A 22126-nucleotide genomic window follows, 5' to 3' on the forward strand; every position below is an offset into this window, starting at 1 on the left:
CTGGCACAACGCCAGCGCGGCAACGACCGTGTTGTCGCTTACGCCAAAAGGCTCCTCTTACACTCGGAGCTCAACTATTCCATCACTGAGCGTGAGTCTCTGGCCCTAGATTGGGCGGTTGCGAAGTTCCGCCCATACTTATACGGCCGACCCTTTTCCGTTGTCACAGACCATCACGCGCTTTGCTGGTTATGCTCACTGAAAGATCCTACAGGAAGACTTGGTCGCTGGGCCTCACGCCTCCAAGAATATTCGTATAATGTCACCTACAAATCTGGCCGACTACACAAGGACGCTGACTACCTGTCTCGCTACCCGGTAGACGAGCCTGACGACGCCGACAGTAGTACCACCAAAGGCATTTTCTCTGTGTCTGCCTTCGCTAACATCGCCGATGAGCAGTACCGAGACCTACCGCTGCGAGCACTCATCGAGCGTCTAGACGCGCTCTACACCTACCGACGCATCCGTTCGCCGATACGTCCTCCAGGGTGGCATTATGTACCGAAGGAACTTCCTCCCTGACGGATCTGATCTTCTTCTTGTCGTGCCAAAACATCTACGACAGACTGTGCTGCTTTGAGATGCATGACGCACCCACATCTTGGCGTAACCCGCACGTACGACCGCTTCCGCCGCCGCTTCTATTGGCCTGGTCTCGCTCGCTCCGTCCGACGTTATGTTGCTGCTTTAGATCCCTGCCAGCGTCGAAAAACACCTCAGGTGCTACCTGCAGGTCATCTCCAGCCGATCACCATCCCCGTGGAACCGTTCTTTCGTGTTGGATTAGACCTCGTCGGTCCTTTTCCCACGTCATCCTTTGGGAACAAATGGGTAGCCGTCGCAACTGATTACTCCACCCGGTAAGCTATCACGCGGGCTCTCCCTACCAGTTGCGCCACTGACGTCGCAGACTTTCTCTTGCGTGACATTATCTTGCTCCATGGTGCCCTGCGACAGCTGCTTACTGACCGTGGTCCTAACTTCCTCTCGAAAGTTATCGCCGACATTGTGCGTTCCTGCTCCATGCAACACAAGCTGACCACCTCATACCATCCTCAAACCAATGGCCTGACAGAGCGGTTAAACCGCACTCTTGCTGATATGCTGTCCAAGTACGTTTCCAAGGACCACCACGACTGGGACATTGCCTTCCTTACGTCACATTTGCGTATAATTCTAGCCGCTATCAGAGCTTTCCAAAAGGGCACGGTCTGCGCACAGGCTCTCAGAATTGTTTCAAAGAAAGAGATTAAGAACCACTTCATATACTGGTTCCCGGCACACTTAGGACCAAAGATCGGCGACGTCCCCAACCTTAACGAGGCGGCACACGAGGCTGCGCGCGCGCTTACAGACCGCGCGGCTTCACCCAACCACTCGGAGAATAAAGACGCGCCCACTACATACAATGAAATCACTAAACACTACTATCTACAACGCAGACGGTATAGCACGCCACACCGCACGCTCACTCGAGCTCAAGGGGTTACACTCAGAATGCTACAAACAGACACATACCCCACTCAAAACAGATTACACCATTACATGCCTGAGCTCTACGACAAGTCTCATTGCACCAATTACAACACATCCCTTAACGTATATCATTTACTCTGGCCATGCTCGCAAGCTCACGTAAACTACGAACAGGACAAGCGCAAGTTTGAAGAAGCAATCAATCCGAAGCGAAGAACTCGCTCCCCAACTCTGGGCCGTCCAGCAGGTCCACGACGCCGCCAGGAAACTCAACCTCCCGGTTCCGTCGTGGGAGACGCCCACTCCATGAGAGCCCAAAGCTCTCGTGGCCTGCAGGACCTGAATAAAGTTGATTTCCTTCCTTCCTTCCTTCTTCCCGGCACGACACCGCCGGATTTTCTCCATTTTACCTACTGTACGGTCGCGAACCGACCTTACCCCTTGACACGGCACTTCATCCTGCTACGATCTCAACAAGCGAGTATGCGCGCGACGCCATCGCCCTCGCCGACCATGTGCGCCAGCTTGCCCGCGCTCGACTGACGGCGTCGCAAACCACTCAGCAGCGTCAGTACAACGCCCGCCACCGTGACGTACAGTTCTCGCCTGGGGCGCTCGTGCTCCTGTGGTCGGCCTCTCGTCACGTCGGACTTTCAGAGAAGCTCCTTTCGCGACACACAGGGCCTTACCACGTGCTGGGCTAGGTGACGTACGGAATTGCTCCTGTGAGCTCAACCTCGTCGTCTACTCTGGCATCTAGTGATGTCGTGAACGTCAGTAGGCTCAAGGTCTACTACACGGCTTCCGATTCCGGCCTTTAGTCGCTCCGGGACGGCGCTTTTGCCGCCGGGGGTAGTGCTGCGGAACAGTATTTCCAATGACGAAGAGGCGAGCAGTGAGAAGACGACGACGACAATTGGAGGCTAGCGCGGGCTCTCGCCTCTTAGCCAAGTGCGGCGTATTTCCTTGTAGACATACTTGTATATAGCTTTTTATCTGCGTATTCCTACGTAACATTATTGGGCTTCCTTTTCAGTAACAATTTTTATCATTACTTCAAGTATTACCAGCATATTTATTATCATACATTTTTTTATTTCCCAATGCTTAGTCATGATGTTTTCACATTTCTATGTCTTGTATAATATTTATTTATTTATTTATTTATTTATTTCACATACTGTCAATCCCTCATGGGATTATAACAGGAAGGGCAAGTACATATGGTAGTATTTGCGAACAAGTGTATATATAGATTATATAATCATAAGTGTGTTATTGCAAAGGTTTTAGTTTCACTAAACAAAAGAATGAAGCAGTTCATCACAAATGCAATATTTGGGTACAATATACTATAACAAGGAAGAATCTGAGGAAACAAGAAACCAAACACGAAAAAAGAAAAAGAAACACCTGAAATCACCTGTGATATACAATACCTAATGAACATGACAAACAGTATGCAGTCATGCGTATGATGCATCATACAAAAGGAACACTCATAGATTAAAGTGTTAGGCTATGAAGATCGGTAACAAACCTGACTATGTAAGTCAGAGCTGTAAGGCAAGAAGGTGTTCTTCCACTGAATTAGCAAATGTATCTAATGAGGAGCTGTTACTAATGGATTCACTCAGTTGATTCCATTCTCTTATCGCTAAAGGAAAGAATGAATTCTTAAAGCAATCGGTATGAAAAGAATGCTCATTGAGTGTTTGTGTGTTCTTATGCCGCGTTGGCCGTGTTTCATTTCTGGAGATGTATCTAGAGGTATCAATCTTAAGCTTGTTGTGTAACAGCTGGTACATAAGTTTAGAACGGGCTAGTACAGCTCGGTTTTGTACTGTTAGGATTCCGGCTTTGTTAAGTAGTTCGGTGGGCGAGTCTGTTAATTTATGTTTATTGTATATGTACCGTAGAGCTTTCCTTTGTACACCTTCTAGTTTTTTAATTAGTTGTTTAGTATGTGGAAACCAGATAACATTTGCGTACTCAAGGACTGACCTGACGAAAGTTTTGTAAGCAAGAAGTTTTGTATCGGGTGGTGCTAGTCGGAGGTGTCTTCCAAGAAAGAAAAGGCGTTTCATTGCAGTTGCTGTAACATTATTTATATGGGAGTTCCATCTGAAGTCTTGTGTTAACGTTAATCCGAGGTACTTGTGTTCATGAACTCGTATTAGTGGCACGTCGTTAACGGTATACATAAAGCTCGAGTTATTTTTTTTTCTGGTGATTGAAAGAACAGCAGATTTCTTAGTATTGATGGTCATCTGCCAGTGGGCGCACCAGTTAGACACAGCTTTCAAGTCGTTGTTTAATGTTATATGGTCATCATATGAGTTAATATTTCGATAAAGGATGCAGTCGTCTGCAAATAGCCTAATGTTTCCTGTGATTTTTGCGGGTAGGTCATTAATAAAAATTAGAAATAAAAGGGGAGCCAGAACGCTTCCTTGGGGGACTCCCGATGTTACCCGGGCTGTCTGGGAGATCTGTCCATTCACTTCCACAAACTGGGTACGGTTAGTAAGATAGTCGCAAATCCAGTCAATTATGGGGCCTGTACCTAATGTAGCCTGAAGTTTCCTTATGAGCTTTTTGTGTGATACCCGATCAAATGCCTTCGAGAAATCGAGTAGGATGAGGTCTGTTTGTCTGTGTTGGTCGATATTAAATGATATGTCGTGGGTTAGTTCCAGTAGTTGAGTGACTGTAGAAAGGCCTCTGCGAAAGCCATGTTGATATGGTGATATGATACTCTCCTGGTCTAAGAAAACGGTTATGTGTTTTAGTATGATGTGTTCTAGAAGTTTGCACACGGTACTCGTAAGTGAAATCGGCCGAAAGTTGGACGGGTCGTCTTTGGAGCCTGACTTATGTATTGGGACAACTTTTGCGGATTTCCAGTCCTGTGGAAGAACAGATGATGATAATGATTTGTTAAATATTATACAAAGGTACTTCGTCATCCATTCTGCGTATCGTTTCAAGAAAGCGTTGGGTATTTTATCCGGGCCTGGCCCTTTTTTTGTGTCCAGGTTTAGGAGAAGGTTCAGTACTCCGGCCTCCGTGACGGTGAGGGGGCTTAGTGTGCTGTTAACGGTGATGTCAATTTGGGGTAGTTTCCCATCGTCAGATGTGAAGATAGAAGAAAAGTAGTTATTTAGTGAATTAGCGGTTTGTTTGCTAGTTTCGGGTGACACTTGGGGATCACTTGATGCCTTAGGATTAAGGTAGTTCCAGAATTTGCTCGGTGAATTTCTTAGAAATCCTTGAAGTGTGTTTGTGTAAAAGTTTGACTTCGCTGTCTTTATTTTAGATTTCATGTCTTGGATAGCCAGAGTAAGATTACTTCGAGATGAAGGTTTAGGTGCTATTTTCATTGATTTTTTCAGACGTTTGACTTTACGTTTGGCATGAATGATGTCACGTGAGATCCAGGGATTGTGCTTTCTCGTTTTTTTAACTTTAGAAGGTACATACTTAGAAATACAATGAAACATAATTTTTTTGAAACCATGCCACAACGTTTCGATGTTTGTAGTGGAACGTATTGAAAGTTCTTCAAAGGCGGTAAGTTCGTTAGATAAGTAGTCAATAATACTCGTATCGTCTGCTCTACTGAAGTCCGGGTAAGTGATGCGTGGTTGGGAAGAAAATGTATTCTGAGCAGGTACAACACATAGAGTAATCTTATGATCAGACATGCCATTAATGAGTTCAAGGCGCGTTTGCTCTAAAGGAAAATGATGGCTCAAAAAAATTAAATCAAGTGTGTTGGAAGTAGTTCCTTGAACACGTGTGGGCTCTGTTACGATTTGGCTAAGATTCAATGAAAGCATGAGTTCGAAAAGCATATCAGCACTTGGTGAGTGGTGTTCAAATGTTTGCCAGTTCACATCAGGCAAGTTAAAATCCCCTAGAAGTATTAGTCTGGCCCCCAAAACGTTATTTTGCGCATACAAACACAGTCTTTCCATCACTTCAACCTCACATGAGGGACTACGATAAATACAGCCGACGACAATATTGCTTGTAGAAAATGTTAGTTTACAAAAGATTCCTTCCACTCCTGTGACATCAGGTAATACGATATAAGGGATATCCTTTTTAATCAATAAGGCGACGCCGCCACCACGTGTTAATCGGTCTTTCCGTACGATTACGTAGTTTGGTGGTGTGATTTCAGCATCCCTGATATCGATTGTTAGCCAAGTCTCAGTTAGAGCAACAAAATCTGGTTCGATACCAAGAAGTAATGCCTCAAGGAAGTCAGTTTTCTTTAGTATGCTACGCGCATTAATATTGCAGAAAGTTATTTCTGACGTGGCGCGTTGCGCCGAGTGCGCGTTGTTTGCCTTTCTGCTTCCTGGTTTTTTTTGCTCGAGGTAGCTGAATGCGTTTGGATTAGAGCCACATCATTTGTTTCGTCATCCCATCGGTAGAGGTCATCATTGATACGCAGTTTGTCGTAGGACAGCGATACCTTGTCCCCAGATTCTTTTCTAGCTTTCGCGTAGTTCCACAGTTTCTTCCGGATGTTTCTTACACGCCATGAAAAATCTTCGCCGATTGAAAAACTGCTCCCCTTCAGCTTATTATTATTAATAATAATATTATTTGTTATGTGTGCTACCTGACAGGATGTCCCCTTGGAGCCTATTTCTCGCAAACCTCCTCCTCTTTCTTTAAACGTTAAACATTAGTAACCCAATAAAACTTGACTGCGATGCTGATTCCATAGTTTATTATAATGAGGAATTACTGCATTTTACCTTCACTGAATAAGCAGTTTTTGTTTTCAGTCTGATGTAAGAAAAGAGATGTGCCAGTCTTTACATCCCATGGCCTTAGAAGCTTTGTTCATCATCAACATAATGAAAGATTTGCATCCCTGGCGTTTACAAGAAATCCTCAAATGGGAAGACGTTATATCGTCTTTTAAAATATAGTCGGTCACAACGAGGCTTGTCTAATGAACATATTGTCGAGAATACTTGCTGAAATGTTCCACCAGTCCTTTGACGTCTCCGATTAGATGACGCATCAAATATTCGGCAGTGTCATTTGGCCTCGTCGTGTTCCCGTAGCCACGTAAGTCTGGCGTAATAACACTGCGGTAAACGTGAATTGTCATGTGAACAAGGTTACCAGGTAGATATTGCTAGAAAGTATCCGAGTCAGTAATGGCAAAAGTAACTTTACAGCAATTTGCATGATGAGGAGATGATCATCGCGGCGGTGGTAGCTTGCGGGCAACACTTGTGTTTAAAAATAGTTGACACAAGTTTTTTACTCTCCGTAGAGATGGTAAGAATTGTTGAATATAGCACAGTAGTGGGAAATAGCTCCTTTTCCGGGCCGTTGTTCGCGTAGGAAAATATAAAACATTGCGCGATGATAACTATTTTATTTATTACACAATTACTTATATTTTAGTTGTGTCACTCAGCCAAATTAATTTATTAGTGAGCTAATTAGCGCTCCACACTGTCGACGCCAAAGAGGGTGCAGACGAAAGCCTGTGCACTCAAGGGAGATCCATTAACTTACCTGACATTCTCATTCGAATGCGTTGTTACTTCTTATTTGTTTTCTCCCAATAAAGGTCGTGGGTTTGAGTACCTTAACTGAAACAACCCTAATTATGTGGGCCTGGAACAACTTTGCGCTAATGAACAGCCAAGGTCATGGGTTCGAGTGCCTTAATTAACTCGATAATAATTACCTGTGCTTTAATAAACTACGCCCTAATTAACAACGAAAGCCGTGGGTTGGACTCCCACTAAAGGCCGTGGGTTCGAGTGCCTTAAATAACTCTATATTAATTAACAGTGACATTTTTGACATGGTTGGCGGCATCGATGTGGCAGCCATGTGGAAAAAGACGACGAAGAAGGCGCGAGCAGTGGCACGAGTGCTCCGATTTTCTGTACCTCACAACGCGACCTTGAAACACAGAGATATAAAGCTTTCGCCTTAAAAATAAATTAGCGCCAAATGTTGAAAAACCTAATATTGCTTTAGTTTAAAGGATAAACATGGGAATGTATGAACAAGATGGGAGAAAAATTATATTATACAGAAAAAAGAAATAAATTACTGGGGGAAATAGCAAGAAAGCACGAGGGGTGCTAATGAATAAATACTATAAACGAAGATTTAAAAAATAAAGAAGTATCTTAAGACGAACCCAGTCAATCAGGGAGAAGCGAAAGAACGCACGAGGGGCTGCGAGAGGAACGCTGAAGGATCGGTAGCAGATGGAACGAGCGCAACTACGATCTGGCAGGACGGAGAAGAAAATGAGCTGGAGGCCCGACGAGGCGCACGGTTGACGGAGACGGCGGACGTTAGGTGGAATCAGTGCCCCTGCTGTCGTTGCTGCGACCTCTCGGCTGAGGGGACCGAACACCAAGGACAGCCAGAGCCTTGCTCATATGGTGCCTTCACCATGCGCCCTTGCAGCTGCGCTCCGCCGATGCGGCGGTGCAGGTCGGACGATTCAGTCGCATCGGTCAGAGGCTGTCTTCACCGTTAGGCCAGCTCAGCCAAGATGATGTCGGAGGCAGCGACGCCAGGATACGCGACACATCGGATTGACCGTGCGAGTTGTACGTCGGATCCAGCAACGGCAATGCCATGCGGTAACGCCGACGAACTGGTTCATCTGTGCATGTGTGTCCATGTGTCCATGCCCATGTGTCTGGCAAGCGGAAAATTTCAAGTGTTGGAGTGATCGATTGTAACGTTTATCCACAGAATGTAAACATGCCGCTAATTTTCAGAGATCAATATAATTGTATTTTCCAGACATTCCTTCCTATGTTTATTAATACATACATCGCTTGTTGTTATTCTGGTGCGGTTTTCCTTGCTTTGAAATGTTCAATTACGCCGTTTGCATCTTGATGATTAATTGTATTTCTTTATCTACATTGTCTAATTAGTGTGTTAAGCACGTGCGTGTGCGTTACCTCTATTGTTTTGCTTCATCTACATACTTTTGTAATTCATTCCAACTAGCTTCGAGTTGAGATACGAATGAATTATTTCGCATATTTTACTCTGTCTTGTATAAAAATAATAGACTTCAGTTCAAATCGACTAACTGTAAATATCTTACACATAATATGGCTTTAGGTGTTAAGACTATATTGACACGTGTACTTATCTTTATCGGGCGACCACGTTTCGCCGCCTAACAAATGTTATCGCACCCGCCGTGGTTGCTCAGTAGCTATGGTGTTGGGCTGCTGAGCACGAGGTCGCGGGATCGAATACCGGCCACGGCGGCCGCATTTCGATGGGGGTGAAATGCGAAAACACCCGTGTGCTTAGATTTAGGTGCACGTTAAAGAACCCCAGGTGGTCAAAATTTCCGGAGTCCTCCCCTACGGCGTGCCTCATAATCAGAAAGTGGTTTTGGCACGTAAAACCCCATATATTATTATTAAATGTTATCGCACAGCCCGGGACGTGCCTGCATGTATCCGAAGTTTCTGGAAAGTTATCGATGCATCGACCGGGGTGTCTGTTGTCGCCGAACCTTGTGTTATCTGATTTTATCGCGTGACGCGAATGGTGTAGAACTTTGTGGAAGGCACACGGGTCCGAACGATTAGTCTGGAACATTCGACGACTGGTGTATAAAAGCCGACGCGCCTGACCCGCTGATGAGATTTTCGACGATCGCCGACCGTGTTCGCCGCTATCATTGTGCTCTAAGTGTAGCCTGTTTTTGTGGGCACAGGTTCGCCCAATAAAAGTTAATTTTGTCTTTTACAGCATTGCTACTGTGTTTTTGAACGTCACCACCACGTGACATCTGGTGGAGGTGCTTGTGCGTTCATGTACCGAACGACCCCGCAAAGCCGCGATCCAAGCCCGAAGCCCGAGGACAAAACCGACACCGCCCAAGACCAGCGTGCTAGCCGCAGACTGCAAGGATTGCCCCCAGAGCACGGACTTCTACCTGAGGCGACAAAGAAGATCGTGGTCAAGACAACCTCAATGGCTGCCCCAGCGTCCCTCGTTATCCTACAATAACCTCGGTACCCACCGACCTTCCATGGAGCAGCGACTGAAGACTCGGAATCCTGGCTGGAGACCTACGAACGAATTGCGACATTCAACAACTGGGACGCCGACGAGAAGCTGCGGCATGTCTATTTCGCCTTAGAAGACGCCGCCAGAACGTGGCTTGAGAACAGGGAGTCGACCTTGACAACGTGGGACATGTTCCCTAGCGGCTTCCTGCGCACCTTTACAAGCGTCGTGCGCAAGGAAAGGGCCGAAGCAATGCTGGACGCCCGAGTGCAGCTACCAAACGAGAACGTTTCCATCTTTACGGAAGAAATGAGCCGTTTATTTCGCCACGCCGATTAAGAAATGCCCGAGGAGAAGAAACTCCGCCTACTCATGTGTGGTGTGAAGGAGGAACTTTTTGCCGGAATGGTGTGAAGCCCACCAAAGACAGTTGACGAGTTTCTTCGCGAGGCCACCAGCACCGAGAAGACACTCGAGATGCGAAACCGGCAATTCGACCGCCACTCGAACTCGACAAGCTACGCGAGAGTTCAGTCGCTGGCCACCGACGACCTGCGCGAGACGATCCGAGCGGTCGTGCGGGAGGAACTACAGAAGTTGTTCCCGTCATCACAGCCTCAAGTGACTTCGATTGCTGACGCCGTGCGTGAGGAGCTCCAACAACAACTCGGAGTAGCCCCTGAACCGCCGCAGCCTCAGCCGCAAGCGATGAGCTACGCCACCGTCGCCCGCCGTCGAGGTCCCCCTCCACGACCGCGCCAGGGCCCCGTAACGCCGCAATTCCGTCGACCACCACCGCCGCCGCCAGCACGCCCAGCCTTCGCCCAGCGCAGCTACCCGAGGAAGGCAGACGTTTGGCGCGCTCCTGACCACCGCCCGCTCTGCTACCACTGCGGAGAAGCCAGCCATGTGTACCGCCGATGACCATCCTGGGAGATGGAACTGCGAGGTTTCGCCGTTAACGCGCCGCGGCCACAGATTGGCGAACGACCTCGCGATATCGCGACTACCTCGCCGCCACTCAATGGAGCCCTCGACGACCTTCCCGTTCGCCGTCACCAAGGCGCTACCTGTCGCCGCAGCGCCGACCATACACTTGCCCAGTCCGGGGCCGGTCCGTCAGCCCATATCCGGAAAACTAAAAGCAGCAACCGATGGAGCTGCGGTTGCTGTTCGTCGAACTGACGAAGATCCTCCGCCGCCGACGAAGACGACGAAGCGACCATCTAGACGAGATAATAATGACACGCCACCGTCCCGACGAAATCAGGAAGCCAAGGCTACATCGACGAAAGACGATTTGACGACGCGACATTCCAACTTCAGTTTAACACGACGCAGCCGTGATCCGACGCCAAGACCTCACTGTAGCGCAAGACAAAGAACCACCGACCTCGACGTGCTTCTCGACGGCCACGCAGTCACCGCCTTAGTAGACACAGGAGCCGATTACTCCGTCATGAGTGGACCCATCGCCGCCCAGTTGAGGAAAGTTAAGACTGCATGGGAAGGCCCTCAAATTCGGACCGCTGGAGGACACCTGATTACGCCGACTGGGATCTGCACGCCAACAATTACCGTTCATGACCGGACTTACCCTGCCACCTTCGTTATCCTCCAACAGTGTTCACGAGACGTCATTCTCGGCATCGACTTCCTCAATCAACATGGCGCAGTCATCGACCTGAAGTCGAAATCGATAACGCTGGCGCAAGATCATGCGATACCGCCGGAGAGCTGTCGTAGTAACCACGCCTTGAGTGTGCTCGAAGATCAAGTGAGCATCCCGCCGCGCTCCAGCATTATTATTTCCGTCGGCACCCAAAACACCCGCTGACGTAGAAGGCGTCATCGAGGGCGACCAACATCTACTGCTCGACCGTGAAATTTACGTCGCAAGAGGGATCGCTCGACTCCACGGAGGGCAAGTGGAAGTTATGCTAACCAACTTCAGCCAACAGTTCAAGCACATCAACAAGGGCATGACAATCGCATACATCGAGGAAATTGTGGAAACTAGCAATGCCTTTGTCCTCTCGGATTCAGCCGCATCTACCCCGAGAAGCATAGTCCCCGAACCAGACTTCGACGTGAATCCAAGTCTTCCTATGAGTAAGCGGCAACACATCAGAAGTCTTTTCCGACGATACAAAGACTGCTTTTCGACGTCATCGAGGATTCGACAAACACCAGTTGCAATGCATCGCATAATAACCGAAGAGTGCGCTCGACCACACCGCCAGAGCCCTTACCGAGTTTCGACGCGAGAATGTGAAGCTATTAGGCAACAAGTCGACGAAATGCTTCGGGACGACATCATCCAGCCATCGAAAAGCCCGCGGACATCTCCTGTAGTCCTGGTGAAGAAAAAGGATGGAACCCTACGCTTCTGCGTCGATTATCGTCCACTGAAAAAGATCACGAAGAAGGATGTGTACCCCCTTCCACGGATAGACGACGCATTGGATTGGCTTTGCAACGTAAATACTTCTCGTCGATGGACCTCAAGTCTGGCTACTGGCAAATAGAAGTCCACGAGAGAGATCGCGAAAAGACCGCCTTCATCACGCCAGACGGCCTCTACGAGTTCAAGGTCGTGCCATTCGAACTGCGCTCGGCGCCGGCAACGTTTCAGCGCGTCATGGACTCGGTGTTAGCAGGATTGAAGTGGCAGACGTGTCTTGTTTACTTGGATGACGTCGTTGTCTTAGTCGGAAATTTCGACGATCACCTTAGGCGGCTTGCGACAGTGTTAGAGGCCATCAAGTCATCAGGGTTCACTCTGAAGCCGGAAAAGTGCCGCTTCGCTTACGATGAGCTTTTGTTCCTAGGCCACTTCATCAACAAATCAGGAGTACGCCCCGACCCACAGAAGACAGCTGCCATCGCAAAGTTGCCGCAGCCAACCGATAAGAAGGCAATGCGCAGATTCCTTGGCATGTGTGGCTACTATAGGCGCTTTGTCAAGGACTTTCCACGCATCGCTGAGCCGCTGACATAGCTAACTAAATGTGACGTCGAGTTAAAGTGGGAAACGCCGCAGGCCAAGGCATTTCAAGAACTCAAACGACGCATGCAGTCGCCGCCGGTACTTGCACACTTCGACGAGGACGCCTATGCCGAAATCCACACTGACGCCAGTAGCCTAGGCCTCGGTGCCGTCCTAGTCCAGAGGAAAGAAGGACTTGAACGGGTGATATCGTATGCTAGCCGGTCGTTGTCAAAAGCGGAAAGCAATTATTCTACGACTTAAAAGGAATGCCTCGCCATCATTTGGGCTACAGCTAAGTTCCGCCCTTACCTCTATGGGAGGCCATTCAAAGCGGTCAGCGACGATCACGCGTTGTGTTGGCTAGCTAACTTAAAGGACCCTTCAGGACGGCTGGCATGGTGGAGCCTCAGACTGCAAGAATATGACGTCACGGTAATATACAAGTCCGGAAGTAAACACTCCGACGCCGACTGCTTATCACGCGCCTTCCTTGGGATAATAAGCGCGGAAGACTTCAATAAACAGCAACGAGCAGACCCGGAGCTAAAAGGCCTCGTCGAGTATTTGCAAGGGAACACTGACGTTGTCCCTAGGGAATTTAAGCGCGGATTGTTTTCGTTCTTGATACAAAACAACCTGCTCGTAAAGAAGAACTTCTCACCAGTCCGCGCCAACTACCTTCTTTTTGTTCCGTCGACGCTGCGTCCAGAAGTACTGCACGCCATACATGACGATCCAACAGCTGGGCACCTCGGATTCTCCCGGATGCTGTCGAGAATACAGTTAAGGTATTACTGGCCGCGCCTGACCGCCGACGTCGCCCGTTACGTCAAGACATGCCGAGACTGTCAACGACGCTAGACGCCACCGACAAGGCCAGCAGAATTACTACAACCGATCGAAGCTCCTCACCGACCATTCCAGCAGATTGGGATGGATTTGTTGGGGCTGTTTCCGATGTCAACATCCGGGAATAAGTGGATCGTCGTGGCGACAGACTATCTCACCCGCTTTTCTGAAACTAAAGCTCTACTAAAAGGCAGCGCAGCCGAAGTGGCCAAATTTTTCGTCGAGGACATCCTCCTGCGGCATGGTGCCTCAGAAGTCCTCATCACAGATAGAGGAACGGCTTTTACCGCAGAGCTCACCCAAGCCATTCTGCAGTACAGAGACAAGCCACAGGAGGACAACTGCCTACCATCCGCAGACGAATGGTCTCACGGAGCGACTGAACAAGACCCTCGCGGACATGCTAGCCATGTACGTCGACGTCGAGCACAGGACGTGGGACGCGGTCCTGTCGCATGTAACCTTCGCTTACAACACAGCAGTACAAGAACACAACACAGATCACGCCGTTTAAGCTGGTTTACGGCAGGAACCCGACGAGACGACGACTCTCGACGCCATGCTGCCCCACGTCACTGATGAAGAGAATGTTCACGTCGCTAGCTATCTCCAGCGCGCTGAAGAAGGCCGACAGCTCGCCCGCCTACGGATCAAGAACGAACAGAGGATCGACAGCCGACACTACAACCTCCGACGATGCTTAGTCGAGTACCAGCCCGGCGACCGTGTTTGGGTTTGGACACCGATACGCCGACGAGGACTGAGTGAGAAACTATTGCACCGCTATTTCGGACCCTACAAGGTCATTCGACGTATTGGCGCACTGGACTATGAGGTCGTGCAAGACGGAATTTCGCATTCACAGCGGTGCCGCGCACGATCTGAAGTGGTCCACGTGGTGCGCATGGTGCGTCTGAAGCCCTTTTACGGATGCTGACGAACTTGGTTATTTTGTTGTTTTCTTTGCTACGACTGTTTTTCTTTTAACTTTCGTTTGTATGCAGCATCGGGTTGATGCTTTTTAAGAGGGGGGTAATGACACGTGTACTTATCTTTATCGGGCGACCACGTTTTGCTGCCTAACAAATGTTATCGCACAGCGCGGGACGCGCCTGCATGTATCGGAAGTTTCTGGAAAGTTATCGATGCCTCTACTCGGCTGTCTGTTGTCGCCGAACCTTGTGTTATCTAATTTCATCGCGTGACGCGAATGGTGTATAACTTTGTGGAAGGCACGCGGGTCCGAACGATTAGTCTGGAACATTCGAGGACTGCTGTATAAAAGCCGACGCGCTTGACCCGCTAATGAGATTTTCGACGATCGCCGACCATGTTCGCCGCTATCGTTGTGCTATAAGTGTAGCCTGTTTTTCTGGGCACAGGTTCGCCCAATGAAAGTTAGTTTTGTCTTTCACAGTATTGCTAATGTGTTTTTGAACGTCACCACCCCGTGAGAACATTGCCCGTTTTTCACTAGCTCGCACTGCACATAATTTGTATATAATTAGACACTTGCATTGTGTTACTGCATTTTGTTTTAACTTATATAAATGTATTTTGAGCCTATTTCCGAGATAAAGACTTATCGTAATTCAAAAAGTTCCAGTAACTAATCGTGACAATTAGTTTCTGCTACATGACGCCATTCCACTGCTTTCAACTATTTTCACTATCCGGGATCTGTGCAACGTGGCTACTTCCTCTGCCGACACAGGAGTTTCAGATCGTTATATAAAAGGAGGCATCGCAGTTTCGAGAACTTCCGCGACGTCAAACCCCATCAATTCAATCGTGACTATGACGCCCTAGTCATACCATCATCACTACTGCGTCGTGATCATACAATCGTCGTCATGCATTCGTTGTCATACCGCCGTAGTGATGTTGTCGTGATCGTTCCATCGTCGTCATTCTTGGCTCGTCATCCCATTCTCATTATGCTGTATCGTCAGCACATCTTCGTCAAAGAATCATCGTCATACAGCACTTGTCACGCCATTTTACGCCATCGTTGTCACATATTCGTCGTCCTGCCGGTGTTGCCATCCCATTGTTTTCATGCTGTCGTCACACTGTTGGTATGTCATCGTGGCTCTTTTAGATTCGTTAGTCCACAGTCGCCATAGAATTGTGGTCATGCATTAATTCTGATACAATCCTTGTTATGCCATCGTTGTCATTTCATCATCATCACGACTGCAGTTTCGTCCGATTCTCCTCATACAACCGTCGTCACTCTATCGTTTTTGTATAGTCGTCGTGGCGCAATCGTCGTTATATCGTCGTCGTGATTTTAGATTCGTCATGCTATTATGGTAATGCTAATGCCAATGCTGCGCTAATGTTTGCTTTGTAAGCTGTCCAGCACTCGACCACTGGAGAGCAGCTTAGTAGTTTAACTGTGGGTGCTCTAAAAGATCCTTTGCACTGGAATGTCATGGAGGCCGTAGGATCTTCAGACCCCCATATCTTCGTCGAACTCAACATCGGGAACGAAAACTCCTAGCGCGCAGTATACAGCTGATGCCAAAGTGTTCGCCTTACACACTCATAACCGTTTTGCGAGTGTTTCACCCACATCTCGCCGTTGTTGGATTCCAAATATTACAGTCGATTTTGCATCGAAGACCGCCATAAATAACAAACAAACAACTGCAGATAATCTTAGGATCTTTAATGAGAAATTCCTCAAATTGCATTTTTGTCCGCAATTAGAAGTACATAAAAAATACAATTGCAACTTGAAAGGGAGAATGTAGACTAGAGCACAATTAGTTTGTGTTGCGGAAAGAAAATTTGCTTTTCCTCTGAGCTAGCCTTCTTTCTTTGAAGTTTTATTGTAGATATTGTTTTGCTCTTAAAGATACAGTTGTAAGTGTGATAACGTAGACAATGATTTTTCGCGTAGAATATTTAGAGAAGGCATCTTTATAGACATACTAAATTGCATCGCGCAAAAATAAGTGAGAGGTTCAAGTCTTTGGCTGGTGCGTGTGGCGTGAAATGACCTTTACACGAGAAGCAATACAGACACTACAATATTCAGCCGTAATTTTCGGACTGTCTTAGGCATGCTACAGTAGCGTGCCGCCTAAGTATCATGTGAATACATCTGCTCTTCTGGTTACGAGAATAGCTTAGTATTCTCGGTAAGATTCAACCATTGATTGCCTACCACAGAAAACAAGTGTTCAGAAACGTGTGAAACGGCGGAAACGTGTACTTCGTAATGTTGCATAAAAGAAAGTGAGCCGAAGAAATATCTCTAGGCAGCTTTAGTCACGCGTCAGTGATGTCTAAAAAGACGTCTTTGAGAACAAAAAAAGCATTCGAGCTAATTAATTTACAAAAGCAAAGGCTTAACTGCCAGAAAGAGAACACGGTGGTTAAACAAGGTGCTTAACCTGTTGATGAAAAATAGGGAATTGCTTTCATGACGACATCTTCATAATATTTAGTTTTGGCTGGAAACCCGAAGAATATTGGCAGCTAAATAAGATTTTGATGCAGGCCCGGTGTTTTTCAGAGACAGAAAGGCCGCATATGATTTGTAAAGTCATCAGCACAATATTTCATAGGCAAGCACCTGTGTGAATCTCACCACTGTGGCCGGTCGTTCCGTTTGCAATGAAAAAGAAAATCGGCCTTACAAAGAATATCTCCGCACGATTGATTTTCTTTAGTTATCGCAGTACGTTTTAATCGCATGAACTTTTCGCAGACTCCTGCCGATTGTGAAACCTTGTTATGAGCTTAAATACGCTCGTGATTTCACATCTGGTGATGTGTCTCCCTACAGCTACATCGAATGTGCAGCTTCTATAAACTAACTTTTCTTCCATATCTTGCTGTAAGATATCGGTGATGGCTTGTATATGGGGTCTTTCCACGACTACCGGGTATAAACGATGCTCATATGAGAAACAGTATAAGTGTATGTGAAGAGGTAAGATTGTAACGGTACTTGGTGCTTCATATACGGGGGGTTTCACATAACTTGAGCCAAACTTTAAAAATATTAACATTTCATGTAGTTGGCCCGAACTAATGTAATGGTGCTTCACGTCGCTTGGAGATACTTAGATTATTTTTGCGTTCCGTCTAAATAGATATTTAGTCTTAATTATTTGTACAACCTCTCAAAAATTACAATAAGATGAAAAGTGCTAATGAGAATATTGTAAAGCACCCTGAGAAACTACTGATACAGCGTTCTGTTGCTCAATAAGTGCTACATAAAAGTGTTTTTCCCAGTGTGAGAGATGCCCGCGAATACACGCGATGTGCCTCGAGCGGCCAGTCGCGCGGCAATCGCCTTTTGTTGTTGCTAACACCGGTAAAAGTATGCCGCAAAGCAGCTTGCCAACGTGAAAAAGAAATTAAGTTAGGTATTGAAGGCATAGGTTTAAATACGCCGCTTATTTTTCTTGCCCGAGTTCAGCACTAATTCAATGTAAGATAACTGCTTTGGCAAGCATTGACCTTTATATGGAACACATACTTAAAAAAAATATAAATTATGGTGTTTTACGTGCCAAAACCACTTTCTGATTATGAGGCACACCGTAGTGGAGGACTACGGAAATTCTGACCACCTGGAGTTCTTTAACCTGCACATAAATTTAAGTACACGGGTGTTTTGGCATTTCGCCCCCATCGAAATGCGGCTGCCGTGGCCGTGATTCGATCCCGCGACTTTGTACTCAGCAGCCGCAGACCATAGCCACTGAGCAACCACGGCGGGTTACATACTTAAAAGCCCTGGGATGGGTACAAGGTAATATTTCCTCCTGGTAAATTGGCTCCTATACAGGAGGAGTCCTAGTTGCCCGCAGATGGCTGCATTGCATATCTACGTCAGGCCTCAAATATTTATGCGTGAGTGTTTCTGTCACAATAATAAATTAAATAACGGCCCCACTTTCATGTTTTTTTTTTGTCAGCGGTGGCACTTTGCTGCAGAACGTGGCTTACGAATGATTTTATCTAATGTCGTACTTACCAGAATTCGTTGCTTAGTTCCGGTATCAGCCTGTTCCATATGAACCAAAAATCAAGAAAACCATGCAACATAAGCAACATTGTGCGATTTTGATCTACATTGCAGCCTTTTGTCACATAGTGGAAAGAAATGTTCTGAAAAAATGGAAAAGGTAAAGCATTTTAACATGTAAACATAAGATTTTTTATTGTTGTGAAAAAAAAAAGACCTACGACATAGATAATTGTCTGCGCGTGTCCTGACCATCCGTCGCGGCGCTTAAATTGCATGGCACCTCAAATTCAGAAAGAATGCTCGTACCCTAGAGGTGATTAAAACGCTGAAAGGTTTTCAAAGCGAAGCTTTTTTATGAACCCCCCTTTGTCTCGCTGCCGCCTGCTGCTGCTAGGGCTGCTCATGCATTCTCGCCGGCTAGATAACACTCGATTGCGTGTTCGCGGCACCACCACTCGGGTAGAGGGTGAGGTGGCCGGGTCGCGTAGAGTCGCACTGAGACGGGACTGACGGCATCGGAGGAGATGGATTATGTTGCGCGTGCATTGCGCCGCCTAGCAACTGCGTTGACGTACGCATCTGCGCCTCCAAGAGCAGGTCTGGTTCCTTAAAGAAATGGCGCGGAAAGCCAGCAGGCCTCTTTCAACCTCTCTAACGCTGGTTGCATTGAAAGGTGCATTGCAATGCAGAGCACCTTGTTCGAGGCATCATTGAGCCAGATGAGGAAGTGCGCGTGAACCGTGCCTCGTAAGCTTCGCTGTACATACGAGTAGATTGGAACAGGGCACGCTGTATTTGCTGCATTTTAGGGCTTTAAAACGAAGGCTACAGAAAGAAAGCGTACCTATGGCACCGCTGCTAAAAGTAGTCCCACAATTGCGTTCACGTTCTTTTTCGTGGAAAATAGGGAAGATAATTGTTTCATTCATTCACAGCACATATTTTAAACGACACGTAGAATTCTCCAATCAGCAACGAATATTTTAATACTTTTTCTTTACATTTCCCTTTTAAGCTATCGAAAACGCGAGACCGCCGCACGTTTTACGTCTTTCTCAAACGCAATATGCCGTTCAGGTTAGCAACCGCGTCTTCAGATTAGGGCTCGCCGCTTTTCGTCACGCATGTTAGCTCTCCTGAGAGAATGACGACCAACATCAGCAACAAATGGCTGTGCATGCACACAAAACAAGTATGTGCAACATCTACGTGGAAAACATGCAAATCAATGAGGAAAGCACCATCATTGCAATGTAAGAAAGATTGAGCGAGCTGACTTCAGTTGCGTTGCCTCTAATATCGGTGTCACATCTACAGTTCCGATTGCGAATGGGGCCGATCTGGATTAAGCTTGATTCGGATCCGTGTGCTTCTACACGGTCACTGCCGAATTGTGATCGCGATCCGTGAAATGCGATTATGTTTCTGGATCGCGAATGCAGGCTCACGTGCGCTCCCTCTAGCGCTGCATTGTGAGAACTGCAGAAGCAGCAAGTGACGGCAGCTCAATAAGAAAAGTCATTCAAAAACAATTTATTCAGCAATAGTATGCTGTAAAATTGAAATATTGTCCAAATTGTGAAAATAAATAACCTTTAAAACGCATTACACGCATTTTACAACTGACGACGATTATTATTATTTGTTAGCATCCCCTTTGAGACGGGGCTGGCACAAATCGTCTCATAGCCTGCTTGAGTTACTCAGCTATGTTATCAATGCTTTTCTTTGTAACATTCTTGTATACATCTCTTTAATCTTCTCTTTAATCTCTATTGTGCCTATGCCTGTAAGCGATCCGGTCGCATCAGTCTCTTCCCTGCTTTTTCCCCATCAATAATCTAAACGTCTCTTGCTTATCTCTGCTGCTGACTGGTTGATAGCTTCCGTCTACTCTAAATCCAAACGCTTCTGGAAATTGTACGTTATGTACTGGTCTTGCTGGGTGAAACCCTTCGCATTCCATCAGGATTGCGCAGAGCGCTCTCCGGATTTTTGCTGCAGCATACACATGCCTCATCTAATTGCGAATATTTCCTCCGGTATGTTTTTGTCCTTAGGTAACTAGCTCGAGCCTCAAACAGAAAAGCACTTCCCTTAGAGTCATCGTACAGATTACCCCTTCTAATCTCTTTTTACTCATTCTTGTAAATCTCCGCGGTCGTTTTCGTTTCCATTGTCAGCATCTAATTCGCTGCCTTTGTTTCTCTGTTTCTTTCTATGGGCTCCTGGTTGTCTATTTTCACTTTAAATTACCCTACGCATGCTTGTCAACTTTCTCAACTTCTTCCTCCCCATTCCGCCTCTACGCTTTTCAGATAAAGCTTGTGCACTTTAGCCGCGCATTTATTTTCAACCGCGTTCATGAGCCCCTCTTCAAAACTGATTTTGTTCTGCGTTTATTCTATTTGAAACGAGGCCCAAACCGTGTCACCCGGCACTGCCTCATTTGTGGTTTTGCCGTGGGCTCACAAAGCGAACCGACCTGCCAATCTTTACTTAACGTCCGCCCCCGACAAGATATCCGATTTTACGCGCATCGTGGCATTTGCGAATACTAGCGCTGGTACGATTACTCATTTCCAGATTCCACACCCCACCTCAACTTCATTTTGGCCTCAAAGTGCTCTATGTTTCATTATTGCTGCATTTCGCTTCCCCTTTATTTTACGATTATTTTGTCGGGTGCTTGAGTGAGTCTTGTCTCCCCTATTGTATACGCCGAGGTATTTATACTGCTTGACTATGGGTATGACTTGCTATTAAATCGACACCATGTAGTTACTCGTCTCATTAAATAATATAATTGCCAATTTCTCCGTGCTGAATTTAATGCCTAGATTTGTCATTGAGTTACCACACCATATTGGGCAAATGTCTAAATATCTTTCATTGTTCGCTAGCAGCACCATCGCTCAGCATGCATCAGTGCAGGGAGCTTCTGTTGCTCCAGTTTTCCATTCTTCGTTTTTGATAAATCAAACCATAATTGATTTTGTTGTCTTTCTATGCCTTTAACGTAAAGCGTCAACAACAATGAAAACAGAGGGCATCCTTGCTTCAGTACTTGGTGGATTTACACAACTTCATTATAATTTCGCCCTTCCCATACAATTTTGACTCGGTTTTCTCGACATATCTCCCTCAGCAGCTCCACGAAATTGTCATCTATGTCTTGGTGCTTCAGAATATCCCATAACAACTCTCTGTCTACGTAGTCTTAGGCTCCCTTAATATCTAGAAACGCTAGCCATAAAGATCTGTTCTGGCTGCTTTGAGCCCAGCAACGCCACCTGATGCACTTGATCTGGCCCAAACTTGATCGTTGCACCGTGTAGCAGTGACTAATGTTAATCGTGATCAAGGAATAAATTTGGATCGGCCTTGATCGTGGCCCAACGTACGTATGACGCCGGTATAAGACGCTGGCCTCGGTGGCGCGATCTCACCGAAAGCGAAGCCGCGCGGCCGCCACGGTGTTCTGACACAGGCTGCGTCGCTCGCTGCCCAAAACTTCACACACCTCAGATGTCCATAAACATCGGTTAGCTTCCGAAATCATCAAGAGTTAACTGTGTCTGCCATCACTAAGCTGAAGGAGCGAAGTGAACTAGGATAAATCTAAACCAAAACCGATACCAAACGCGCGCCCATTACACTGCGCATGAAAACACGTGCAGAAGCTCCATCCGCGTAGCTTTCGTTTCATAACCAAGAAAAATTGTCTGAGAATATTGGGGGATGCAGTGACGCGATTCTCT

At 46.8% G+C, this 22126-nt stretch overlaps 1 protein-coding gene across 2 annotated transcripts in view; it reads right to left on the reverse strand.

The window, feature by feature from the left end:
• LOC142587455 (epoxide hydrolase 4-like) overlaps window positions 1–22126 on the reverse strand; it is a 47604-nt gene that overhangs the window by 11110 nt on the left and 14368 nt on the right. For both annotated transcript variants that reach the window (XM_075698491.1, XM_075698492.1), the window contains exons 3-4: window positions 18372–18505; window positions 6481–6593 (exon numbers count right to left, since the gene is read on the reverse strand). In XM_075698491.1, the coding sequence (XP_075554606.1) occupies window positions 6481–6593; window positions 18372–18505 (247 nt within the window). The remainder of the gene's footprint in view (window positions 1–6480; window positions 6594–18371; window positions 18506–22126) is intronic.

The sequence above is a fragment of the Dermacentor variabilis genome, chromosome 7 (genome assembly GCF_050947875.1).
Source record: "Dermacentor variabilis isolate Ectoservices chromosome 7, ASM5094787v1, whole genome shotgun sequence".
Lineage (NCBI taxonomy): Eukaryota > Metazoa > Arthropoda > Arachnida > Ixodida > Ixodidae > Dermacentor > Dermacentor variabilis.